Below are 27,328 nucleotides of genomic sequence, written 5' to 3'. Positions count from 1 at the left end.
TTTTAGCAATGCCAAAGGCAAAGGTTTAATTCAAAGTGAAACGCCTAGGAAAAGAAGGCCTTTCCTTTTATAAACAATTTATATTATTTGACTATTACCTGATCTGAATCTCTGCTCATTACCCCTAGCGATAGTAGACAACAGCTGTTAGGTTCACTTTCTCACATGTGGTTGATTTTTTTTCCTGTGTGTGCAGAGTAAAGTTACATCAGATCGCTACAGAGATATGTTCAGGAGTGCTCCGGCCAAGCAGATCCCACACATGAATGCGTCCTCGTTAGTACAACTGATTTTCATTCCTCCTGCGATGCTGCTCGGACTGAGAGAGCAGGCAGGACGCTGCTCCTCCCAAGTCTGAGCTCCGCTGGCTCCTCTACAGCAGCTCACATCAGCTGCCGACTTTTTTTTCTTTTTTTTTTTTTCCTTTTTGGCTGATTTGCTAGATAGGATAAGTTGTTTTCAAACCACTGGTAAGAAAACATCGTGCCTCACTTCAATACTTGTACTTCAGAGGAGTACAACAGCAGAGGGGGAACAGCCAAAAAACTGGGTAATTTGTTGGGTGGTTTTTTTCCTTTTTCAGCCATCTTCTTATGAAGCCCTGTGCACATTCTGTGCCAGCAAGAAATCCCAGCGCTGGGACCTGCAGGGGAGGAGAAGGGGAAGGAAGGAGAACAGCACGTGCTCAGCCTCACCACACCGTGGCCAGCACCAGCACATCGCGGCACCTGGGGCTGTCACCAGCCACTGCACCTGCAGCAGCTGACGGGGCTCGTCCCCACCCAGACACACTCTGGACCCCACCCCGAGCATGCAGCCCCTTCCTCCAGCCAGGACAGACGGATGGACGGGACCATTCGCACGCTCACCGGGAAGCGTTCATCCCCAGGTGCCTCTTACCATTTACTGCCCTTCCTTCGGCGTCTCCTCCTCCTCCCGGAGCTGCTGCCTCCGCGCTTGGAAGTCTTCATCTGGAAGGTAGAAGCAGGCAGGGGCTGTTGGGGGCTGCAGCCGCTTCCACACTGGGATGCCGGCTTCTGCACCAAGGTCCCAGCTCCACTGGGTGCCCCAGTGGGGAGGCAGCCCAGCCTCTGCCCCCGAGCAGGGATTTCCTGGCCCAGACAGACAGTTCCCAGGGACTGGGACACGGGGACCCTCTGCCAGAACACACCTGAGAACACTGGAAGGAAGTTTTGGCCCATGGGGCATTTCTGCCATGTGGTCCCACCTGAGCCAGCCTGGGGTGGCCCAGGCCGACACAAAACCCACTGCCAAGCCCTGCTGCTGTGCAAATTCGGCTGACAACAGATTTGCCAGGACTGTGCCCCAGTTTTGGGCTTCACATCCCACAGGGCCACACAGCCCAGCTGCAAGCCCCTGCAGCTCCCAAAAAGAGGAGATCCTGTCCCTGGCCACCCCTGCAAGCACACTGTCACAGGAGAGCTGCGTGGGACCAGGGATGAGCCCATGGCATGGGTGGCCATGCCCTGGCACAGAGCTGATGGGAGCCACCTCCAGCAGAGCAATGGTGTGGGGCAGGATGCGGCCAGACCCCACGGGAGCCCAGCTCACCATGCTGAGCACAGCACACACAGCACAGTACGGCACGGCACGGCACGGCACAGCGTGCCATCTCTTACCACATGAATGTCCTTCGACATCATCGAGAAGATTTGCTGTGGAAGCCGCTGTCCCCAGCCTGCACCCTCTGCTAAGGAAAACCAGTCGTGTGGCCAGGACGCGGCCGTGGTAGCACAACCGCCCTTCCCAGCCATGGCCCAGCCGTCAGAGGCAGCGGGAGGCTCCAGCCAGACTAGACCATGGCCTTGGGTATCCCCAGGAGCACCCAAGTGAGGCCATTCTGACAGCCCCGCACCCCCCCACAACTCCCCAGCCCCTTTTAGGATACACCTGGTGCTTCAACAAGTGTTTTCTTTTTGATTTCCTCATCTTTGTCTTCTCGGAGAAGGCTCTGGCGAGTTCAAACAGCTTCTTGCGGGTGGCTGGAAGGAAGCAGCTGGCTGAGGGTCTCACCCCAAGACCCTCCCAAAGCTGCCAGGGGTGATGGGGAGGAGACAGCCAGGGCCAGCAGTGTGATTGCTCCTCACCAACACCCTACAGTGATGCCCTGGGCTCCCCACTGGTCCCTGGCGGGGGGTGCTGACGTTTTTACCCTTTCACCGGGATTTTTGTGACCTTCCCTACCCACGACTGACCCACACATCCCCAGTGTCTCAGGTGGCTGCAGCCGGACTCAAGCTGCCCAAAGACCTCGGTCTGTTTTGCGATGGAAGAGGTGTGCTGTGACTCGCTAAGTGGAAAGGACTGGAAAATGGAGAGTTACTGCAAACCCTCACCTTGCTTTTCTAGGATCCACACAAACTCTGCCCAGAAATCCCTCTACTCCCCAGCACCACCTGCATCCTCAGCTCACACCACAACCCACGTGTGCACCAGGGACAGACGGATTGTGCGGAACCGGGGCGCCAAGACCCAGGTCTCCATCTCCCATCTGTTGTGCTGGTGCCCAGCCCCAGCGTGCGGCACAGGAGCTCCCTGCCACTGCTGAGGGCCAGGAGAGCACTGGTGCGGCGAGGATGCACCAGCCCAGGGCTGTAAAATGCAGCTGGAAACTCAACCCCAAAGCGCCAGTGCTGAGGCTGAGCACCCTCTTAGCACAAGGTGCCAGTGCAGCGCGCAATGGCCTGTGCCCTGCATGCCACTGTGCCAGCCCTCTGCGTGGCTCCCAGGGTGATGGAGACATGCGTGCCCAGCTGCCCAGAGAGGAGATAAGGAACCCACACGCATACGTGCTGGCAGGTGTGTGTGCACCGGCCGATGTGCACACACAGGCAGGCTCCCACCTCCCCCCAGCCCTCGCAGGCATCCCGGAGCTTGCGAACCAACTCACATTTTCCCATGTGTTTCAATTTGTCTCTGAATAAGGCATCATCAGACACGGCACTGCCGGCCTCGCTGGTTACTGAGGGGGCTATGTCACCTGGAAGGCAAACATCTGGTCACCGGGAGTGCGTGCACGGTGAGGGGCAGCTCGAGACAAATCATTTCCATGACCCAATTCCAGCGCCAGTGAAGCGCAGCCCTGCCACGAGCAAAGCTGAGCAAACGCAGCAGGATGGGGGCAGTGGCACCCCGTGGCTGGCTCCGGGCGAGGACCCTCTGCGGGTACAGCCCCTGAGCCTGTGGGTGCAGAGCTGCCAGCGGGCAGCGTGCCCTTAGCCCTGCGGGGCTGCTCACCTTGAGCTGCCTGCGAGCAGATGTGGGGTGAGCGGCAGCTCAGCCTCACCACCAGCACCACTGCAGGGCAGGATGGTTCCCTCTGGGCTGCTCCAGGGACAGCAGCCCCAAATTACCCTGGCACTGACTGCACGGTGGCTATTAGATCATGCCCATGCTCAGCGCCGGGGATGGCTGGGTCACTGGATCAGGAACAGACGTTCAGGTGGCCCAGTGCCTCAGGTGGAGCAGAGACCCCAGCAGCCGTGTCTTCCTGGCCACCTGGGCCCATGCCCTCCCCCAGGCGCGGGTGCCCCCGAAGCGCTGTGCGCCCCGTGGAGCTCTGCCATGGCGGCTGCGTCTCGCCCGCCCCCGCACGGGGCCACCAACAGACACCAGCTCTAATTCTGACTCTGGGCAGCTGCTCTGCTCACCGAGGTTAATCAGGATTACCCAGGGACAGTCATGCCTCCCCGGCACAATCCTCCGCTCTGGCCAAGACAAGGGAGGGCTTTGTCTCCCCTGGGAAGAGGATCCCAGCTCTTCCACCCGCAGGGATGGAGGGAGGCAGGATGCAGGAGCACCTCCACGTGGGGAGGGCAGCAGCATCCCTCCCCATCACCCACCAGCTCCTCTCCCGTGCTGGGGGGGCAGCAGGAGGGACCAGCCAGTTTCCTCCCCCCGCAGCCACTTTGGAGGCAGCTGGGCAGAGGGCTGGGAACACAGGAGCTGCGGGGCATCCCGCTGCCGAGAGGCACCGCTCACAGGCATCTTGTAAGTTACCTGATATTACGGAGGAGAAACCGAAGTCGTTGCTGACAGCAATGCTGCTCGACTTGGATTTTTTTGACTCGTATTTCAATCGATCTGAAAAACAAAAAGCCCGGCGCCCTGCTTGATCAGACCCCCGAGGCAGCACATGTGGCTCTGCTCCCCTCTCCCCTCACAGCCCCCACAGCTGCAGAGGGACAGGCTGATGGCAGGGGACGGAACTCGGGCTTCACCCTTTTGGCAACCACAATCACTTAGATGGGAGCCCACAACAGCAGGCGGGAGCGCTCCTCTCACCGCAGCCCACGAACCACCCACCCACCCACCACAAGCATGCGGCGAGTGCTCCGGTGGTTCCCAGCCGCGGCGGCCGGGGACAAGCCCTGCCATGAGGATGTGCCAGGACCCTGCAAAGCACCAACGAGACCTCTGAGGGAGATAGCCCCTCGGCCGCGGGGCTTGGAGCCGGCAGCTGTGCAAGGGAGGGAAAGGGCAGCTCTTTGCTCAGCAGCAGCAAAACCACTGACACCCTCGAGCCCTGCCCGCGGCGCCAGGTGAGCAGCCAGCTGCCGGCCTGCCAGGAACAAGTGTGGTGACAGGGAAGGAGCAATCACAGCAAAACTGCTCTCCAGTTCAGACCCTGCCAGCACCTGGGGAGGGCACACAGCTGGGCAGGGTGCACGGGCCAGGCTGGGCTCAGAGGGCATTTCCGAGGCTCCTTGCTAGGGATTTTGCTGGGCTTTCCCAGAGACACCACAGAGAGGTGGCCAGGGGGAGGACAGCCTCGTGTCAGGCAGCTGAGCACCACGAGAGTGGGGAGCAGCCCACTGCCTGGTGTCAGCAGCTCAGACCACCCACCACCAGTATGGCCACATCCTGCGCTGGCTCCACTTTGGCATGAGCCAGACAACGCCGCTAGCAGCCAGTGCAACAGTGGGGCATGCACCTGAAAAGCAGAGGTTTCTGAAGGCACTTCTCACCTCTCTCCAGGGCAAGGAGGAAATCCCGGTTCCTCTGGAGCTCTTTCATGAACTCTTCATTTTGCAGGAAGAGTGCGATCCGCTCATCCTCCAGGTACTGCTTCCACCGCCGCTCCTGCTCCAGGGAGCCCTGGCCACGCGGGGCAAGCCCCCGTGGCACAGGCTGCCGGCAGCCGTGGGAGCCCTGGGCAAGAGGCAGATGCGGCAGAGGTCGGTCGGTGGTCTCAGTGCCCGCGCTGGCACACACAGAGGCTCCCTGCAGCAGCGCCTCAGGCTGACCTTGGCCTTTTGCTCCTCTGTTATGCTGCTGCACCCGCAGCCCTGATGGCCATCGACTGCTGCTCCCCATCGGGGTCCCTCCCTCCTACACCCAGCACCCGACAGCCCAGGGCAACCGTCCTCCCGCACTGGCTGCGCTCGGGGCAGTGCTGCTGCAAAGGGGACTGAGGGGACAGGGCACCGCTGCCTCTGCCCGGCGGGAAGGGGGACCGGGCGGAGGGAGGAGGGGATGGACATCCCATGTGGGAATGGGGACCTCTCGGTCTGGGGTCTGCGTGGCACAGGGAGGAACTGGTGCCTCCAGAAGAGCTTCTCTGCAGAGTGCAGACTTGCCAAGATTTTTAGCTTTAAACAGTGGGGTTGAACCAAGATAGAATCTGGTGCGGAGGCAAGGGAGAAGGGTCTCAGCCAGTGTCGCTGCTTTTATTTCCCCCTATCTAAAAAGCAGAGACTGCAATTTCCACTGACAAACATCCCTGCGCGAGGCACCTCATGCTCTACCCCCGCTCCCAGAGCAGTTGCACCTGGGGAGCAGCAGAGCTGCACTCTAGCTGCAGCCTCATCCTTGCATACAATATTTATCTGATTTGTAGCTGCCCTCAGAGACACATAAAAAGCAAAATCACACAATTACCGGGGAAAGAAAAGGGCAGCTGCTCCTCTCCTCCCCCTGAGCCCAAATGAATTGGCACGTTCCTATTCCCAGAAAGGTAATATAGCCCACGAAGCTCAACTTGCAGGGCAATCATTTATGAAAACGTGGCAGGCCACCTTTGGAGCCAAAAGGGGAGGGAGGAGCCGATGCACGGGGAAGGCAGGGTGCCTGCAACCCCCACCAGCCCCTTGCTGTGACAGGAGCCTCATTTACGAGCTGGCTCCAGTGTTAGCAAAGGGGCCGAGGGATGCCCCGGGCATGCAGTGTGCCTGGAGCCGAGCTGGGTGCCCAGCACTGTCTGTCCCCACTGCAGGCAGGAAGGCACCCACAACCCCAAGCCTTGTGGCTCCAAAAGTGCCACAAAACACAAGCAGACTCCAATTTCCTAGGGCCAAATCCTCTGGTTTGCACTACATTTTCCACCCAAGTTCCACTGCACCAACCCTTGTGCCCTGGCAGTGCCGCTCTCCCCCAGCATATGCTGGTCCTGCTGCTCCTCACCAGGGTAGCAGGTAAGATTTTCAAGTAATTTAAAATATTAGGTGCTTATTGCAAGCGGCATTACTGGCAGTAACTGCCAAGTTAACACCAGGAAAAATATCAAAGCCTCGCTGGGAGAGTCCTCTTTCACACCTTGCTCACTTCAGCCTCGCCTTGAACAACAAGATGCACTCCAAGACTTTCAGCTTGGTCCACAGCCAGCACCCAGATGCTTTCAGAGCTCTAACGCTGCAGGTTGTGACCAAGGATGGGGTTTGGTGCTCCGTGTCACACCGTGGAGCCGGGGCATGGGCTGGAAGGGGCGGCAAGCCTCACCTGCGTGCTGGCAGTCTGCTGGGGCAGGATGCGGAGGAAGTCCTCGGGGAGGTTGCCCAGGAGCGGCGGGTTCCAGTTCCTGTAGTGCCCAGGCACTGGGGTGCTGCCGGGCCCTGGCACGTCTGTCCTGCGGGGCAAGCACAGACAGCACCACTGGTGAGGGAGAAACCCGACGTCTGCCACCACAGCAGGGCACAGGGCCCAGCACGGCAGTCCCCGCCCCGGCTACACGAGGGGTCCTGGGTACCAAAAACCCACAGCGCACCTCCCAGACCCATGGTGTTAGCTCTGGGGAGTGAAAAGCTGTCCTAGCAAGTTTGGAATCTTTGGGAGCTGCATTTCAAGCCTTGCCCTGCAACTGTGCAAGCTGGATTTCCCTTCTCCTCCCCTTTTTGCTCAGACTCCCAGCAAACAGCCCTGCGGAGCCCCAGCACTGCAGGATTTTGCTTACAAAGCTGATGAATGTCTCTCACCAGATGTCACAGCCCGCCTGCACAGCCAGCAGCGCCTTCACCCCAAGGGGGCTGGCACAGGGGTGGCCAGGGCGCCAGCCTGCTCTCCTGCAAGCCCCAAGCCTACAGCCGAGGCGGTGCTGCTGGGGGACAGCCTGCACCCCCGTGGCCAGAGACCCCCTGGGGCTCAGTGATCCAGCAACAGCAAGTCAAACCGATCCGAGGACGCCCTTGCCGAGAGCCACGATGCTTGGGGCCCCGGCTGCCCAGCACCTGGTGTTTTTGAGCAGAGGCAAGCACTCCCCACCCCCGGTAGCTGATTTTTGCCATTCCACACACTGCCGGAGCAGCTTTCCAGGCCCCTCAGCTGCTCGCTTTTTAGGGCCTCGCAGGGATTTTTTTAGCCAGCTGTGAGCTCCATTCATCTCCCCTGGCTTGGTCTCGCCCAACCCTAATGAACTGATGCCAGATGCCCCTTGCTGGGGCCAGCTAACACACAGCAGGACCCCTCGGGCGCCAGCACAGGGTGCTTTGCCAGCCACCATGAGCAGAAGGCACGGTGCAAACGTGGCATGGGGCTGGGGGCTCACCTGGGCGGTGGGGTGGGCGGTGCGCGGGGGTAGCGGCTGCGGAACGCCTGGCTTTCGTAGGCGGGAGGGGAGTAGACAGGAGGGGGCTCCTCGTCCGAGCTGTCCGGCTCCAGGGTCCGCTCCAAGATCTGCAGGGCGAGAGGACAGCCTGAGGGCGAGCCAGGGAAATGCGGGCCCCCGTGTGCGGAGCAAAGTGGGGACAGCACAGGCTGAATGTCACTGCAGAGAGGATCGGGGCAACCTCCTGGCACTGTCCCCCCTGCACTGGGGAGCTTTTGGTGGAGTTTGGAGATGCTGCTCTCAAGGGACGAAGTGCTGCATTTCAGGTGGGTGGCTGAGCCCGCCCTGGGGTGCATGCAGCCCTGGGGTGCCCCTCTGACAGCAGCAGAAGGGTCTCTGTTGCGTTCTGGGGTGGGAGAGCACTCCAGCTTGAGCCTCAAGCACTGTCCAAGACAAACCAGCCAGGCTGCACACTCCAGATCTGCTGAACTGGGCACTCAAATCTCTGCCTGCCTGCAGCAGCCGAGTAGCACCAAGCTTGGGCAGAAATGAGGCAGGACGAGACAGACGCCCGCTCACGATGGGCCAGCGTGGCAGCCAGGAGTCCAGGCAGGGAGCCCCCACCCACAGCCACACGTGGAGGCCACTGCCGGGGGTTACCTCGGCGGGGATGCTGTCCTCCGAGTCCGAGCTGTCATCACAGCCGCTGCTGTCCAGGTTCATCTGGAGGAGCTGGTCGATGGTGGCATCCACAGCGCCGTTGTTAGCTCTCAAGACGCACTCAATGATGTCATAGTCCATGTTGGGGAACATGGTCTTGAAGTCCTCCATGGCCTGGTTGAACTCCAGCCGGCGGACCTGCCTGGCAGGGCGGCTGTTATTGAGCTCCTGGGCGGAGGAGCCGCCGCGTGAGCTGCCGTTGCTGCTGCTCCGACGGAAGAGGCTCGTCATGGCGGGGCGGCTGGCGCAGGGCCACAGCGGCTGCGGTCCCAGCTGCAGCGAGGTGGGCGCCCACCACCGCTTGTCACGGGGCGCTGCCCCAGCCGCCGGCGGGGAGCATGGGTGGGCAGCGGGGGTCCCGCTCCCCCTGGCCAGCAGCACCGCGCGTCAGCCTCCGGCACGCTGCAGCATCCTCCCACCTGTGGAGGGGAGAGGGGAGAAAGTCACCCACGGGACAGAGCACCCAGAGGCACCGTGAGATCCCGCATCTTAGCAGAGACCATTTGATTCAATTTGACCCATCCAGCCACATCCTCGTGGGACCCCTGCATCCCCACAGCGGGACCGATGCCAGAGCTTGGATGTGCCACGGCAGGTGCTGTACAAACAAAACGCAAGGTAAGAGAAACGGCATTAATTCCACGGCCAAAGGCTCCCTGGATTTAACATTTCCAGGTTTGACATGTTTTTATAAACACAGTAAAGTCTCTCTTTAAAATAAAAAATTGAGTCGGCTCAGAGTTTCAGAGCAGGGGGCTAAAATACTCTGCAGCACGGCAAATCGACCCTTGGGAAAAGCCACCAAATCCAAGATTAACATTCACTTTAAAACCATAAACAGATTATAAAGCTACTGCTTCTCATTTGGAAATGCAGGGCCAAATTCAGTTCTGGATTAACTCCACTGTTGAAACAGAATTACCCCAGGAACACTTTAGATCCATAATATCATTTTCAAAGGCTTTTTCCTAAGTGGGCAGGCAGAGAGTTCAAGATAACTGTCCCTAAAATGGTATTTAATTCAGAAGAACGTGCCAAGCACACTTCTTAGCAAAACAGGGTATAATCAGATTCAAAGCCATTAAGTGGAGCAGTCACCTCTGAAGGTCACCCAGGCTCCCCCCTGCCCGTAGCGAGGCCGTGAATGACAGCCACGTCCCCAGCGCTCGCCCAGCCTCAGCCACCACGCCGCACGAAGCCCCAGCTGCTCCAAGGGGCTTCCAGAGGCTGCCGAGAGCAAAAGGCACTTGCAAAACGTGGGAAACTCAGTGTGATCTCTGGTACAAGGTTACTTTTGCAATGCAAGTTAACCCCCGTTTTCATCCCCAGGGACAGCCCTGCTCTGGCTTGGTACCCAGAGGAATCGCTGACAGCTCCAGAAGACAAGGGATGGTTCCTGCTCCATAGGCACACTCTGCTCTCCCTCCCTGGTTGTTTTTTTTGTAATCCTGGGTGCATTTGTGTGCTGCTGAGCCCCACGAGCGAGCCTGAAAGGCAGCTCTGTGCAACCACCACCACAGGCACCTGACCAGAGCCTGCACCTCAGCCAAGGGCAAGTGGTCCCTGGATGAGTATGGAGTGCCACCTTCCCTGTGGCATTCGCTCACCCCGCAGGACAGGACCCGTGGAAAAGCAGCAGGAGGATCACTGCTGGGCACAAGGGGCCATTTCCAAACAGCACCAGGAACCCCCAGCTCGCTCCCCACTTGCTAACAAAATACATTTAACAGATCGCTCAGCTGAGAACTGTTTCCATCCCCGCGTCGCTCTCTGTCCCCAGGATCTGCTCCAGCTTGCCAGGAGCCAGGCGCGGAGCAGCGTTGTGTGAGCAGAGTAGGAACAATTCCGACAGCCCTGCCCGGCTCTATTCACTGAGGACAAATAAATCTGCTGGAGTCAATTAATAAAATACTGCTTCTCGGTTCCTCCTCTGCTATCATGACTCATTCATAGCAAAAAGCCGGCATTGTTCACACCTCTGGTATTATTCTTTAATTGCAATATTGCATGGCTGGTTTAGTCACATATGAAATTGAGTTATAACATATTCAGAGAATACTCACGCTCCTTAAAAGATTTGGCTACTCCAGGAGGATGGGGAAAGTGCCTGGACATCAAGGGGAAAACCGCTCATATAGGATACACTGCAAACATACACATGACCCAAATATGAAGATGAAAGCTTCTGCAGAGAGCCGTTAGCTCAGCAATGACATGCTAGCCCATAAACCTCAAATAGTACCATCAGCCCCCAAAATGAGCAAATGGGCTTGGAAATCCCCAGATCTATTTAAAAATCCTAAGATCTATAAAGTAACAAGAAGCACCTGTTGCTTGGGGGCTCTTCATCTTCCCAGCGTTTGATCTTTGAGTGTATATTTAAGGTCTTCCCTGTAACCACAAAGGCCACCACTGCCAGGCGCTGGCACTTCCCCTGCGACCCCTCTGCCTCGCCAGGGGGGAACCAGCCACTCCCGATGCAAACGCCTCTGTTCAGGGGAAGATGTGAGTCAACGTGACATGACGGTCTGGGACATCTCACTGAAATCTCAGCCCGTCCTGGGTAGCAGGGCTGAGCGCAGCAGCACGCCAAGTAACTGAAAGCTTCTGGTCAGAACACAAACTAAATTAGGGACGCGGACAAGATATTTATATGCCAAGGAGGCTCTGCTGCACATCTGCCTTCAAACAGCCCGGAGGGATCACACTGCTGGGACCCTCCCCACCCCGGAGATACGGCCGCAGGCTGCGGGGCTTGCAGGAGGCTGCTGCGAAGGGCACGTTGGGCAAAACCAAGGTGCAGCTGGTGCCCCCAGCACAGACCAGTGCCCCCAGCACAGACCAGGGCAGCTAGGCGTGCCCCATGGGCAAACACCACCGTGGGCAGAGGTGGCTGTGGTGAAGCACTGCAAATGCAGGCTTTTAAGCCCCATTTTTGAAGTCCTGCTGTTAACACAGAGAAATACAAACCACTACGCCAGCATGAGTTAAACATCAGAGAAAAGCAAGTCATCGCATCGTCAGAAGTTAATTTAAAAGATAAACCGGCAGTTGCATTGACAGGATCCTCCCCAATTCCTGCTCGTCTGCATCAGCATCTTCAGGCGAGCAGTGGAGAGGGCAGTGGGACCCCCAGCTGCCAGCATGGGGAAGGGGCTTGGCACATTTCTGGCCCTTGTTTCTGTAATGTCAGTGAAGGGCTGGGAAGACGCCAGGAAAAGCAAAATCCTTTGAATTTCCCAAAAAGGAAAGAAGAAAGCTGGTGTCTGCCTGCCAGCCCAGGCATGAGCATGGGCATGCTTGGGGCATGACAGGGTGCAGACTGGGCTTCTCTTCACCTTGTGCCCCCCATTTGCAGAACAAGGCTGTGATGACTCATTTAGCTGTTGCCTCATCAACTTTCTTCCTGCCTTAAAATAGTTCTTGCTCTGCTACCACGCAAAAAGGACCCTGAATGCTGTTATTCATTCATCTAAACCCGGGCACAGGCATAATCCTCTGCCCTTCTGCTGCACCCAGCACAGGAGCAGCTTAAAGGCTTTGCAAGCTCTGGGTGTGCATGTCCCCATCCCACAGGTTGCAGGGAGCAGCAAGGTGGCAGCCGGGACCCCAGTGGGGCTGGCACTGCCCCCGTGCCCCCCACCAGCGCAGGGTAAAGCCTCCCATCCCAGCAGGGTCATGGGGCACAGGCAGTGCCTAGTCCCAGCTCACCCCAGGGACATGGTGGCAGCTCCCAGCAGAGCCACCTCCGTGCCCAGCAGCCATGGCTGGTCCCAGCACTGACCTGCTCCATGGAGAAAGTGCCAGGTGACATCCCAACACCAGGCTGGGGACCAGGCACAGAGCCAGCACTGCCCCTTCCACCACAACGCTGTAGCGGCAGACCGGCAGGAAAGGCTGCCATGCTGCCATGTCCACAGGAGCTTTTATTGGAGCAGCTCTGCGCTCCAGGATGGGAGGCTAGCACCAGAAATGCCCACGCAGGTTTCGCCATCGCTGCCTAGCCAGGACAGGGCAGGATGCTTGCCGGCACACGGCCAGGGTCGCTTTCACACTGCACGTTGCACTCAGGCATCAGCACATGTTTGGGTCCAGCTCCTGCCATTAGGTCCTCACTTCAAAAATAAAAAAATACAACCAAACAAAAGCCGACCTTTGGGGAGGAGGCTCACCCCTGCAAGCCCATGGGTGCACCCTGCCTTTCCTCCCACCCGAGCCACTAACAACTTGCACAATTCAGATCTGTCCTCGCCTGAGCCAGAGCCAAGAACAGGACGTCGGCAGCCACAAGAAACCCTTAATAAGGCTCCTTGGGGACCAGATAAGGCACGCACAGCCTGGGGAAGCACGTCCCCCCTGGTGCCAGCCGGCACCCCGCCTCTACAAAGCTGGTTTTCACCCAGCCCCGGGCATGGGGCACTCGATGCCTTGGAAAAGCAGACTGGGACAGCCTCAGAGGCTGCAGGCGCTTCGGGTCGGCTCCAGGCAGGAGCAAGCACGGTGCAAGGCACAGAAGAGGCTGCCTGCAGCTCAGCCACCAGCCATCCAGGAACAGCGCAGATGAGCAGCTGGATAATCCCAGGGGTTGGCTGAACTGGTAATGTCATGCTGGAAACAACAGTTGCTCTGCTCTGCGAGGAATGCAGCCCAAACGGAGGAGCAAACAGCTGCAAAAGCACTGGGACTGATGGCTTGCAGCATGGGGAAGAGCCTTGGCATCAAGTGCAAACGAGAATATTCCCTTCCCCAGTGCCTGCTGCAGCTCAGACAACAGATGGGATTGCTCAAACACCGCTAAAACAGCCCCTTTTCCCCCGCTATTGCTATGCTCTGCTTGTAGATCATTCTTGCAAACATGCTGGAGCCATGACCCCCCTTTGCAGCCAGGACAGGGGTGACACCACGGAGTGCTTGTTCCCCCCAGGCCGGCACTCACCCGCTCCCTGGGGGTACCATCGCTCGGCAGCGGCGGCTGCGAGCCCAGGCCTGTGATGACTCAGCGGGGGGATGTGGAGCAGAAGCGCAGAAGGCATCTCCATGCACAGGATTATCCAGAGACGAGAGCTGCCAGCGCCCCGGCTTCTGGAGGGAAGACTCCCAGAGGAAATAATGGCTCCGGCCAGAGCAGATTTGCTGAGCTCTGCCTGCAGCCAGCCCCTGCAAAGGGATTGCTGGATACAGGCACAAGAAGTCCAGGAACACGACCGCTCTGTGGCTGCAGGTGCGATTACAATAGGATTAAAACTAGGATGAAAAGTAAATGATGGGGAACAAAAATTACAGTAGTGTCTACCAGCAAACTGAAAGGCAGAGCACATGCCAAGAATGTGCAGGATGGGGCTTTATCAGTCTCTCCAAAATCCCCTCTGTCACCTTTCTGTCTGCCTCAGGGGATGTGTGTGCCCACCTCCAGGGCCCACAGCCTGGGAAAACTGCTTGCAAGCAAATCCTTTTTCACGGAAACAAATAAGCACCTGAGGATCCTCTTTAATACTTGTTCTACCTCATATTAAAATGGCTGGGTTTAAGCCCTTTTCAAAGTAAAAAGCAATCAGGAAGGAGAGCAGCAGTAAGCCCTGCTTGAGAACCTGTGCAGCACGTAGCTCTGCAAAACAAAATTCCCCTCTTGGCTCAGAGAGCAGCATTCAAGGCCAGAGGAGCAGCTGAGAGGGGACCAGGGAGAGCCACGGAGTGACTCTGGTCCCGACACCCGGCATCATCAGTGTTACTGCTCAAGCACTCTCACCTGATGGCTTTACTGGGGAGCCCGTGGCCAGACCTGCGCTCTGAGATGCACGATAACCATGTTTAAGAGAAGAAGCGTCAGCTGCTGCTGCCTCGGGGCACCCACTGCTCGCCCAGCTGTGGCCAGCCATGCCATCCATCCAGACAGATTTATGAGGGCCCTTTGTGAGCCGACCAAATGTCAGCCTTCCACAGCACCCAGACGGCTCATAAACCAACGACACCCAGCTAAAAGCTGGGAGGCCGCACTCAGCTGGGGCAGGAAAGCTGGACACGGCTCTGCCAGGGACCCCTCGACCCCCAGAGCAGCACCCGAAGCACCCATCTTCTCCCCGCCAGTGCTGGGACGCAGTGGGATCTGCAAGGGGGCTGCCCAGCACTGGAGGTCCTGGCACTGCCAGCCACGCCGGGATGCCTCCAGCCCTCTCTGCCAAGGGAGGGCAGAGCCAGCCCCCTGCCCTCCGGCATTGTGCTGTGCTAATCCTGGGCTTTCACACATTTGCCAGGCCAGAGTTACAGCCACCCGCCTCTCCCCGCCCCAAACTAAGCCTATATTAATGAGGTAGCACTAGATCTTGATCAAAAAGTTGCCTGCTTTTGGAGGCTGCCTTGCACTGGTTTCATTGAAGGTAATTTGATCTTGGTAGGACGACATTCCTAAAATAGTTGAGAGAATTCAAACATGAAATAAGATTTCCAGGAAGAGATTAAAAAAAAATAGGTCAAGCAAGTGTAAGCGGTTAAAGTAACCAGCATCCCTTTGTATGGTTTAACTGCATCTCTGTTCAGCTCTACCTTATATCAACATGTAATAAATTAGATGCAAGAGGTTGCCTAAAGCGGAGAGGCCGATGTAAGATTATTCTGCAAGGTGGCTGAACACTGGTGACCTTTCCTCCTCCGGCTTTCACCACCACCATCAAAACACACATGTTCCAGCTGAAAAATCAGCTTAAAGCTCGTTTGAAACAGCTACGAGGAGCAAGTGTTGCCCGGTGCAAAGGCACAAGCGGCAGCAGCATAGTCCGGGTGCCAGCGCTGCCGCTGTCCCACAGGAAAGCCCTGCACCCATCATCAAACTCCCTGCCTCAGTTTACCCACCCATCTCCAGCCTCGCAGGAGGGAAGCCCAGGCACCCCCACGCTTGCTCGCATCCCCCCCTGTGCCGGCCACAGCCGTCATGCAAAGCCCTCGCGCCATATGTCACACAAACCCACCTTTAACTGCTTATCCCTTCTTCTCCCTTTGTGCTCCCGGCTCAGCACAAAAGCCCCGGGAAGCAGCAGGGAGTGAAAGAAAATAAAAATTCCTGCAGAGACAAAGGTGTGCGGCTCTCCCCAGAGTCGGACCCAAGTCAGGGGGTGCAGAGAAGTCACCTCCGAGCAATTTTCGGGTTAGATTTGGTCAGCAAGCACCTAAGGGGGAGCAGGCGAAAGCAAACCCAGGCTGGGGGCAGGGTCAGCCCTACTCCCCAGCTAATTAGCACGGCTGATTCACAAATGCTAATTTGCCATTTTAGGTCAGGGGTCAAAGAAATTAAGGGACCAGAGGGAAAAATGGAGAAAGAGCCTGAGCAGAAGCAGCCCCTTCCCCTCCAGCTCTTTGCATAGCAGGAACATACTGGAAGTGGACTTGAATGGACTGGAATTAGACTGGGCTGACCCTGTCCCAGCCTGGTGGTGCACAGCATCTCTGCAGGATCTGGCCCAGGGCATCCCACAAAGGCAGGCAGCCTGTCGGCGACAGGCAGTGCAGAGCGGGGCCAACGCAGGCAGAAGGCGGCACCGAGGTGCTGCCCAGCTACCCTCCAGCTCCTGCCGTCAGGGTTTAAGGGCCATCGCTTAATGTGCAAAGGAAAAAAAAACCGTATTGATTCGCCTGAGGCTCCACGGAGCAGTGAGACCGCACAAGTTTCTATGGAAACAAAATTAGTTGAGTAAAACTCTGACTGCACGGTGAATTATTTACCAGGACAGGCTCCTGGCCATTAGGGTCTGGTGAAAAGCTTTAGAGGTGATCACTGCGCGGGCTGCTGGCAACCCCCCTCGGGACGCCGAGCCACGGCCAGGGAGGAGGAAAGCCCCTGGGTTTCCACATGGTGGGCAGGGTGAAACCCGCCAGGATGCTGGGGGCACCCAGGCGGGAAGGTCCCACACCTCCATCGCCATGTCTGCAGTTCAGGCGTCCCTGGGGAGAGGACGAGGGTGCTGCGGGGGGACGACAGGGAGATGCAGCAACGGGAAGATTGTGATGAGCAGGCAGGAATAAGCTGGCTTCAAAGAGAAGAGCTGCAGGCGTCCGAAGCTGTTGCCTTCCTGGGGGTTTTCATGACAACTTGACCATACCGATGAGCAGGGATGCTGCTGGACCGGTCACCAGCCAGTTCCTGCCCTGCTCTCCAGGGAAGGCGAGTGGGCACAGACGTCCCGGCAGAGCCTCTCCAGGGAAACCAAGGGAGCCCTGGCACTGTCCTGCGGGTATTGTGGGTGCAGAGGTGAAGCAGAAGACACCAGCCCACCCTCCCGAGCAGGACTTCTCGCCTTCCCCCTCCTCTCCAGCCCCTTGCTGCATGGCAAGGCAGCGACACGTGGCATCAGGCCAGTGAAAAGGCTCCTGCCTGATGCCCGCCTGCCACACACCGGCCACCCTGCGTGGTTGCCCATCCCTCGGCACCCAGGACGAGGGATGAGCCTGCGCTGCTGCCATGCCACAGGCAGGAGCTGGCAGGAGCCACCCGCAGCCCCGCTCAGACTGCAGTGCCTCTCGGCACCGCACTTACAAGTTGGGATCGCTGCGAGCCAAGACCAAGGGGAAGAAAGGGACTAATTAAGTTGCAAATGGAGAAGCTTTTTTTTTTTTTTTTATGAGTCACTAAGCCATATGGCTGATGCAAGCTATCCCACGAAAGTGCCGAGCCGACAATTCGGGCGCTGCTGTACCCTCGTTGTCCTGGGACACGGCGTCACACTGTAATTGCGCTGGTCTTTTGTCCTCCCTCGCGCCGGGTGACATTGCTCAGCAGAGGAGAACCTGCTTGAAACGCTATACCTCGCCAGGGACAGATATTTAATTAACACCAATACGTCATGCCCCTCCTGCCAGCCTCAAGAACAGGCTCCTCCATCCTCGGCACAACAGGACTCGCCGCGGCACAGAAAAGCCCTTGGAAGCCGAAATACCAAGTTTGCTCTGTTCCTTCTGCTCCATCACAGCACATCTCAGTTTTATACAGAAAGTATACAGAATGCTAACCTGGATTTGAAGCCAGGCCAATGCTCAGATAAGCCCTCAGTCTCCTTTCAAGCTGACCAGTAGCCTGCTCCCGTGGCAGCACAGCCCTGTTTCTCAGCAGCAAGGGAAACCCAGAGCCCCCAAGCAGCAGCTCTGCTCACTGTCCCCTTCGCCCACCAGCCACGTACTGTGCCCAGCCACCAGACTAGGTCACACTCTTCTTCAAACTCCCATCTCGCTTCTGTCTCGTTATTTTTGTTTGCAAAACTAATTCACATACAACCTCACCGTTGTCCCGTCCCAGTTGCTTTGCACTGGCCTGACCATGGCAATTGCCAGCCAGGGAGATTAAAAGCCACAAGGATTTTATAACTAACAGTTTAGACTCCAGGAGCGTGGGAATCTTCTCCAAAGGCTGTCCCCCACCCCCATCGCTGCCTTACAGCCCCAGAACATGATTCCAACACAACCCAATGCCAACGGCCAGGGCTCTGGCTATCATTCCCTCCCAACCCATGCCCAGCCTGGCTCTATGGAGGCATGAGGGAGAGCACCAGCAGGGTCCTGCTGCAAGCTGTGCCCAGGCTCCAGGTCCCCCCATCACAGATGGCACCTGGAGGTGAAGGCAGGGCAGAGGAGGGTGCGGGTGCAGCCTGCGGTACCTCCCTGTGCTCCCCGGAGCTTCCTGGCTGCTGCAAAGGTTGCACTCATGTGCGTTCCACCACTGCCCAAAAGTGTGGTGGCAGAGAAAAACTCCACTGTTAGAACTGACTCTGTAACAAAGGCAAATACTGAAATCAGCTTTGAGCCTGAATGTCACTGTAACCCACCTAGCAGCATGCCATGCCCCATTTTCTGGAGCTGATTGGCCTGTTTCCCCCCTGTTCAAGCCCTGCTTTCCCACGCCAAGGACAGCGCGAGGCTCCATCGCCGGCATGCTTGCGTGCTCAGCTGCGTGCGCCTTCCCCGGGGAAGCGAGCAAGAGGCAGGGATCGACAAGCTGTCAAGCAGAAGGAAGAAATACCACTTCCAGGAGTCAGAGCTCATTTCCCAGCAATAAAAACAGATTGGGGCTGGGGAAAAGCACCACTAATGGGGATGTATATCCCACACCACTTCAGCTGCCGATAGGAAAGGACCTAGGGGCTGCAGACTGGAAAAACAAAAGCCATCAACAAATGCTTGGATTTAAGCAGTACGGCCCTAGACTGGACTCGAATCAGCACATAAAGGATCTGCCCTTCCCCACAGGGATTATGGCTGTGGACGAAGCCCTCCACGTGCCAGCCTCAGCTCCCCAGCTCCTAGCTACAGCTCCACCAGCAGATGGGAAAAGAAAACCTTACTGCTTCCTCCTGGGGGAATTGCTCAGGTCAGCATCCTCAACCTCCCCACTCTCTCCTCCAGCCCCTTCAGCCCCATTATCCCCACTCCACCCACTCACGCTCCTCTGGGGACCTGAGGAAGGGCCAGAGTACCCACTGCTCATAAAATGCTGCCTAGAAATAAAGACCTAAAGTGTTTGTGGTTCCTGGAGTTATTTGTGGGTGGATTTTACCTCCTTTTCCATCTATTCTTGGTGTGTCTTGGCAAGGAGGGTCCTTACCGGCGAGCCAGCAGCCTGCCTTCCCTCTGCCAGGCTCGCACCCTGCAGCTGCAGAGGATGTGAAAAGGAGAGTTATCTCCTCAAAACAAACCCCAGAAGATACAGGAGGAACCTGCAGCGATGGGGACACACTGGAGCCCAGCCACGCACAACCGTGGCAGGAGGGGACAGTTCCTGCAAGGCAGTTACTTTGGGTTTTAAGGCACTTGTTTGTTTGTTTGTCGCTGGGCAACCAAGAAGATGGAAAAAAATATCAATGTCATATTGTCACCTATGAGTCACCACTCAGCACGGGCCGAGATGCCCTGTTCCTCCTGCTGCTGAGCACGGGGCAGCCAGGGAAGAGCCTGAGGCACCCCAAAAGGGGCTCACCCCAGCTACTGCTGCCCGCCCAGTCCTACCCCAACACCTTCCCCGTCCCTGCAGCTGGGGACACCAGAAGCCCAGGGACATCGGTGGCCCAGGGACAACTTTTTGGGCCCTGGAAAGCTGCGCAGGAATTTGCATTCATATTTGCATTTCCTAATTGCGCCTGCAGTTTCCTGGGGCAGCGGCTGGCTTTGGTTTCCATGGCAGGTTTTGTGAGGACCCCAAGAACGGAGGGAGGCACAAAGGGGCCACAATGGACCTGCCACTCACCCGCATCAAAGGTGGCCGGCAGGGTGGGACAAGGGCACCATGGACGGGGGCACCACTGCCTGCCCCCCCCCAGCACTGCCAGCACCAGAGTGGACACAGGGAGCCCCCTGGGCCAGAGAAGAGGCTGGTTGGTGGCCGACACTCAGGGGACACCGGCCGTCTCGGCACTGCCAAAGCAGTGGTGGGGACACGCCGCCAGCAGGGCTGCTTGACGGAGTATCCAAGTCTCAACCACCATTGCCCAGAGGTGGCAGCTGCCCCATGCCCGTTGGTAGTGGTGCAAGAGCCGGACCCAGATGTTCCCCCTGTTTTCATTTCCCATTATTTTCAGCTGGCTTTCCATCCAGCTGGGGTGGGTTTCTTTCCCATTCCAACTTCCCTATTCCATTTAGGGACCATCTCGCCAGCAAGGCTCCCTGCTCTGCTTGCCTTGTGCACTGCTGTGCCCATCCAGCTCCTGCGCCGTCCCCAGGGAACCGGCAGACCAGCCAAAACCAGACCCAAGGCCTGGGAAAACCCGGTCCCTGAACTGCTGCTACAAGCCCAGTGCCACCGAGCAGAGGCAAAGCTCCAACCAACATCCCTGCACACACCAACCACGGTGACAGTGACGCTGCCACCCCAGCCACACCACACATTACCACCTCACACACCCATGAGGGGCTCCATGTTATTACTTCAAGTATTTCTCTTATTTTATAGCATACAATTATCATCACCATCACTAACTGATGCTACCCAAAAGCTTCCCAGCTCCGATCACAAGCACCCCGCGATGCTGGCCAGCAAACACACCTGGAGCATTACAGCAGCAGCCCCCTCCCTGCAGGTCCCACCCTGGGATTTTACCCTCATGGCACAGACACCAGGCACAAACGACCCTCTGGCTCCTCTCCTGGCTGTTCCCCTCCAAATGTCAGCATCAGCACGCAGCATCCTCACCCCCATGGAGGGTGTTTATGCAGGCAGAGAAGCACCAAGTACTCACTACTACTCACTCGCTGCTTGCTCTTATCAGCGCGGGGCAGAGGGGGACCACCGCCCTGCCACGACAGCAAAGCCTGCTAACCCATGCTACACATCCAGCCAGGGGAAAGGGTTAGGTGCCAGTGCGTGGGTTCAACGCCGTTAGGTTTTTTTAAATTGAAAGCTCTGTTTTTAATAATGCTGAAAAAGTCAAAACTTCCCTGGGAACTTTGCTGCTGGGAAGAAGATGGGCGCCTTTGACCCGTCTTTGAAGGAAACGCTTTTGGCAACCAGAGGCACCAGCAGCACAAGGGGCTGTGAGCACCCAGGGATCGGCGTGTAAAGCTGTGCCAGCATCAGGCACATCCTCACTGTGGCGCGGGCAGGCACTGCCGGGCTGGTCAGACATCATGGCAGGGAAGGCCGCAGGAGCAGGGTGCACAATCACAGGGAGCGAAAGGCACAGTGAGCAGACAACGGGCTGGGTCTCCTTTGCCACACGGATCGCCAAAAGCTTTCTTCTAGCCCCACCGCCAGCATCGGCCAGCCTCCCCTCCCAGAGGGGCACGGCTCCCCTGGGGTCTCACTGCCCTGGCGCCAGGCTCCAGACAGGTACTTCCATGTGAAAACCTTCATGAAAATCACAAAAAGCTTTGCAGTGGAGCAGATGCTGCTTCAGCCTGTGTCGTTAGAGATGGACGAGGAGGAGGCAAGGAGAGCCACAGCTTCCCCGGCCACAAGGCAGCCCTGTCAGCAGAGCCCCAGTCGCAGACCCAAAGGTCAGCCCAGGATGGCGGCTTTCCCGCCCGGCTATCCCTGCTGCTCCGTCCCCCACGTTTGTTGTCAGCGGTATCAGCAGGAGGAGGTGTGAGGAGGAGGTGCGACTCCACTGCTTTTTTCAAAAAATAATAAAAATGAGCCTTTCCAACCCGCCTGAGGAGACAGTGCACGAGAGCGCTGCTTTGAACAGTGACTTCCCCAGGCGAGGCAGCTCTCAAACCCTTCCCCGTTGCCGTTTGCCCACAGCCCACTGGCGGCAATTTCAGTGCTGGCCGGGAACGCCGGGTGAGGAGTTATGTCCTTATGGGGGGACATGGCCACAGGCCCACCAACAACCCCAAGCCCAGGAGGTGCCCCCCAACACCATGGCACGCCAGGGCCCCGCTGCGGCTCCTACACTGTGCTGTGACCCGGCTGAGATGTTGGGGTACCAAGTGCATCGCTCCACGAACAGGTGCAGAGGAAGGGGGGTGACATCCCGTGGCGGGAAGCCACCGAAACACAAACCTGGGGGCGGCGATGCCCTGGGGGCAGAGGTGGCTGCCCGGACCTGTCCCACAGTCGGGGTCTGCGGTTCTGCTGCCAGCCCCGAGCGGGGTGGGATGGGGATGCGACAGCGATGGGATAGGGGTGGGATGGGGACAGGGATGGGGATGGGGACCGGGACGGGATGGGGACAGGGGTGGGGATGGGGACCGGGACGGGATGGGGACGGGGATGCTTTGCCCTGTGCACCCAGCCACGCCGCGGCGGCTGGCTCAGGGACACCCCCATCCCCAGGGGCCCTCCCCACACGGGACGGCCTCTGCGGGACCCCCCGGTGCTCGGCGGGAGCGAGGACCCCGCACGGCCGCGGCCGGGAGCTGCGGGGCCGGGCGAAGCTGCGGGGCCAGGCCGCGGCCCACGGCCGCCCGGCGCCCGGCCCGGCTCCCAGCCCTCCGGAGAGGGGCGGCCGGGGAGCCGCCACAGGCGCAGCCCCTCGCCGGGCACGGGGCCCGGCCGCAGCCCCCCCGCGCCCCGGGCCGCCCTGCGCGGGCCCCAGCGGAGGCCGAACCGGCGGCGCCCCCCGCCCCGCCAGCCCCGCCGCCCTCCCCGGGTTCGGCCAGGCGTTGCCCCCGCCCCGGCCGGGCCGCGCAGCCCCGGGGCCCGCCGCGCTCCGGGCCGCCACCCGCGCAGGCCGGCAGGCGCGGCCCGGCCCAGCCCGGCGCGGCTCAGCCCAGCCCGGCCCGGCGCACAAAGAGCCCCGGCCCGCCCCCCCTTACCGGCGGTCGGCGCTGCGGGGGCGGCGGCGGGCACCACTCGCGCCGGGAACCATGGAAGGGAGCCGGGACGGGAGACGTACGTGGCGGGCGGGCGGGGGCGGCCGTGCCCGGCAGCTGGGGGCGGCGCGGCGGGGCCGGGGCCGGGGCGGCCCGGGGGGGCGCCGGGAGCGGGGCCTAGCGGCGGCCGGGCCGAAATGCAGCGGGGACGGGGGGGTCGCTCAGGGCCCCCCTCGGGGGGTCACCGCCCCCCCTCCCCGGGCCGAGGCGGCCGCTGCCCGCGGGAGCCCGCGCCCCCGGGCCCCTCAGCCCCGCCGCCCCCCGGGCTCTGCCCGGCCCCTGGCGGGATCCGCGGGAGCCGAGGGTCCCCGGCGCTGCCCCAGGCCCCCCGGCTGCGGGGTCTGGCAGGGCAGCATTCCGAGGAGCGCGGCTCCCCAGGGCCGGCTTTCAGTCGCCTCCGCGCTCCGGAGCGCGCCTGGCCCGTGGCTCGTAGCCCACCAGCAGCCCGAGGCACGGCGGGGTGAGGAGGAGGATGCCTGCTCCTGCCCCAGGGGCCGAGCGCGGCACGCGGGTTATAACGAAGCATCGCTTGGGCCACAGACAGAACGCAGCCGTATCCAGCGCCACAGCGCCTGACAGCTTGCAGCCATACCGTGGAACGGCTCGGGCCGGGAAGCAACCTCTTACTAATTACAGCAGCCAATTTACACAGGGCAAACACTTCCCGTTTCGCAGAGAGCGGAGTGAGACCGCCAGCAGCAGCGGGTCAGGGCCTCCACTTCCCTCGTCGCTCTCCAAACGCTTCCAGACACGCTGCAGGAGGAACGCCACATCTCGGGGCACCCACGCCGGCCTCCCGCAGCACCCTGCCGTGGCAGGCCAGACCCGTTGGGAAGCACGGCTGTGGGTGCCAGACCCCTGCACGCCCATGGGACGGCCCAAAGCTCTCCCACAGGACAGCCCTCCATGCAGAGGTTTTTACCCGCTCCCTCGTTTCATCCACATCTGGCAGCTGAGCGATCCTTAGCCTGGCTAAAAATCTGTCAGGCTTTGACAAGGAACGCAGACATCAGTTCAGAATGCAAACGTTGGAGGCAAACCTTGGGCTTTCAGCGCGTACGAGCACACGTGCTGCAGCATTTGCTTTCCCAAAGTTAAAGGCAGATCAGCATCTCTTCCGGACACTGCACCTTGCAGTGAGCTTTGTTGACTGCAAACTCTTTTTCCTAATCCAGGCTCATTTCAGGGGAAACAGGCGATTTTATCACGTTTCTTTACTGTCCTCTGATATGGGTCTTAGCTGCTAACGACACTAGGAAGTAAAAAGAAATGGGAATAGAAATACACAACTATGAGGAATTAAAATAGCAAATTTAATTCAGCCAGTTCCAACTAAATTGGCAATTCCCTGAAAAACAAACCTTGCACGGAAAACACAGAACACAAATGTTTTTGTCTTGACAGCTGGTGAGAACAACTAAGTGAAATGGTGACTGGAATATTTCTGGCTTCTCTGAAAAACAAAAGGTTCCACACATTCTGAAAATGCCCCTTGTTTTTTTACTGAAGGGGCTGATGTTGGAGGTAGCTATTGTAAATGCTTCGCGAGGAAAGCAAAGGTCTACACTCTGATGCAAGCAGTGATTTCAGATGCCCATGCTGAAATGTTTTACAAACGTCTCCTTTTCAAAAAGCGTTTATGCTTCCTTGAAGAAAAACCCAGGACTTTTAAAAATTATTCAAATTAGCCCAGAAACCTGAAGAACAAAAAAAAAAAACCTATTATTTTTAAAAATTGTAAGCCCGGCTTTCCCAATGCTCTTTACTTGGGCTTCCAGGAGATGCAATGTACAGCGAAACGACGTGACGCTAACGCTTTCGCCAGGCTGCGGTGAGGGAGCTAGCTGGACAGCTTGGCTTGGTTTCTCTTAGTGCTGAAATACTTTTTTCCAAACCAATACCAAAAAAGGTTTGTTTCTAGGTCAAGACCTCAGTACTCAATTTTAACTAGGGACTGACAGGCAAATCTGAACACAGCTGTAAAACGAATTCGCAATAGAAGCTCAGGCATTCTTTTTCTGATTAGAAAACAGTCATTGAGCCTTGTGCGTTTAAAGGTGAAAGCTATTTTTGACATAAAAATTAGCACGTAGTTCCTCTGTCATCCTTCAGTTGCTGCTCTGGAAGCTGCGAGCAAATGATCCAAAGATGAGAAGTATAAACACACTGAATCAAACAAATAGGTAGAAGGGGATCAAGTTTTTAAGTTTTATTCTGCCTGACAGGGGAGGAAGACAGTTATTTTTACACTTACTATTTATCTTAAAAAGCACTGGTAAAAAGGTCCACTTAAGCACTGAGGCAGACCCAAAGGCATTTAAAAACTTAAAGTGCCCTTAATAGCTGCCTTTTGAAAATACTGTTGGACCTGTTTTTGAGATGGATAAACAAGCCACCAATAAAGCAAGGCAGGAGTTTTCAGAAGGAGCCGGCAGTGAAAAACTGTAGTCCACCTCTCAACAACTCGGCTCCCATACAGGGACCCTGAGACTAATACCAGAGTACTGGATGCTTTTAAAAACCTAAGTGTTCCCAAAATTCAAATTCTCCTTCCTTCTTTCTTTGGCGGGAATCTAACCCCAACAGCCTTGGAAATTAACCCCAGGTAGTTTTCAAATGTGGCTGATTGACCGTTTCTAAAATAAAACTGAGCGAAAAGCAAGCAGAACTTGGGAGGGCTTATCACCACCAGTAATGCCACCGACTAATCCCTCGGCAACCCCGGCCCATTTATGTAACCTGGGATTGCTGCAGCTCAAACAGCTTATTGGGTTTTTGGCGTCTTTCTTTAAACCTCTCATGGACAAATGCAAACATGTTAAATACTTTTTTCTTCTGCCACACTAGTTATTGTAAGCGGGTGAAAAAGAATCTTCTATTTGTGAACAATGGCAAATAGAATTTAACTCACACTCTGCGAGTAACACGTGTTTCTCTCATCCATGATCTGGACTGATGGGAGATCTTCCCAATTTGTAACACTTGAGGGTAATTCTCCAATGGCAAGACATAAAAGGTCAAACCCCAAATTTCTCCTCACCCCAAACACCCTTTGGAAGCAGTGGAGTGTTCCAAATAGAGAAAAAGACATGCCCAAGGTAAACCATTTCTACAATATTCTGGCAGCGTGGGTGGCTGTGCCATAATACTTACTTCCCCGTGGCCGGCTTCTCCACGGTGCCTTGCCGAGCCAGGCACCCGGAGGCTCTCCTTGCGCGGAGGACAAGTTTTTGTGCCATTGATCTGACTGTTCTGACTTTCCACAGCACAAATCCTTCCAAGGCAAAATTCAATTTTAAAACTTCCAGTCGGTGCTAAGCCATTAACCTAATGCTGAATGCTTATGGAAACTTAAGAAGAAAAAAATAAAACCCCTATTGAACTACTTGCAATCGGAGACCTCAATGGGCTCGATATAAAACCCACTCAAACCAACGGCAGCAATAGGCTTCCCTGGATGTTGGACCAGATCCAGCTTAAAAGTTTCCATGAAATAAACTAGGCTAAGCGCATCAGCTGCATAGAAACTAACTCGGTGTAACAGCAGTATCTGTTCTTCACATCCACCATTTTCTTACAGACTTAATTCCCCAGCGCTGCGGCAACACGAGTTGCCATACAAATCACTCATTGCTGTCGTGCAACCAGACATCGTCTCCCAACAGCAGCTGGCCTCTCTCGTTACACTGTGGATGAACTATTAGTTGTAAGGTAGCATGCACGCCATATAAACTACTTGACCAGGTAGTTTTCATTTGTCAGAAAAACAGCTTCATGTATTTCGTATGATGGCATTACAAAGTGAAATTGATGTCTGTATCGAGACAGCTGAGGAGCACACCTCAGAACCATTTATACACAGTACAAAGCAAATGTTTACCCAAGTACAAATGAAACAGGTTGACAATTAGCTAATGCAGCTTTGTGGACATAAACCAGGTACATTTGAGCAGAACCAACATAAAATAAAAAGGAAACAGCCCTTTTCCTATCCCATGCTAAGAGCGCCATGGTTAGTGGCTTGGGAAGCCTCTGTCACGTTGAAACATTTCCTTGCCAGTGTTTAATGTGTTTATTCTACTGCTACACTGCGGGGATAAAAATAACATCAGCAGGGCACGCTAGCTGTACGGAGGACCCACTGTCAATACTGCAGTAACTGACAACATACAATGAAGTCTCACACCTGTTTATTGTAAGTAATTCATAGATAACCACTTCTAGTACACATTTTCATACTGGCTTTTAATGCTTTTGGGTTTTTAAGCTCAGGGACACCCAAACTTCATCTAAGGGTCATCTCTGCAATTTACCCAGATCCAGAACACTACACCTTCTATGTAAAACTGGTGCAAGTTGGCGTCATTGCCACAGGGTAACAGAGATGGTTTGGAAACTACACATCCCAACATGCAACGTCCCACTGGCACAGGCTGCTCTACGTTATGGGAGGAAAGATTTTTGCTAGGGTGAATTCGCCTCACATGCCTCATTTCAGCCGTACTGGCCTGTCATGCAGCTGTCTGCACGCAATGCTCTACA

General features: G+C 57.0%; 1 protein-coding gene across 1 annotated transcript; it reads right to left on the bottom strand.

Annotated features, from left to right (window-relative positions):
• Positions 1-26,541, bottom strand: CUEDC1 (CUE domain containing 1). The gene is made up of 11 exons (XM_040578188.1): positions 22,730-26,541; positions 8,441-8,919; positions 7,781-7,908; positions 6,739-6,865; positions 4,989-5,172; positions 4,021-4,104; positions 2,912-3,001; positions 1,910-2,003; positions 1,641-1,699; positions 901-971; positions 1-643 (listed from the first exon to the last, which is right to left on the bottom strand). The coding sequence occupies exons 2-10, from the start codon at positions 8,729-8,731 to the stop codon at positions 904-906; spliced, it is 1,125 nt and encodes a 374-aa protein (XP_040434122.1). The 5' UTR covers positions 8,732-8,919; positions 22,730-26,541; the 3' UTR covers positions 1-643; positions 901-903.
• Between the last annotated feature and the right edge of the window lie 787 nt (positions 26,542-27,328).

The sequence above is a fragment of the Falco naumanni genome, chromosome 1, assembly GCF_017639655.2.
Source record: "Falco naumanni isolate bFalNau1 chromosome 1, bFalNau1.pat, whole genome shotgun sequence".
Classification (NCBI taxonomy): Eukaryota; Metazoa; Chordata; class Aves; order Falconiformes; family Falconidae; genus Falco; species Falco naumanni.
The sequence above is the reverse complement of the archived record's forward strand: the minus strand, read 5'-3'. Positions and strand labels throughout refer to the sequence as shown.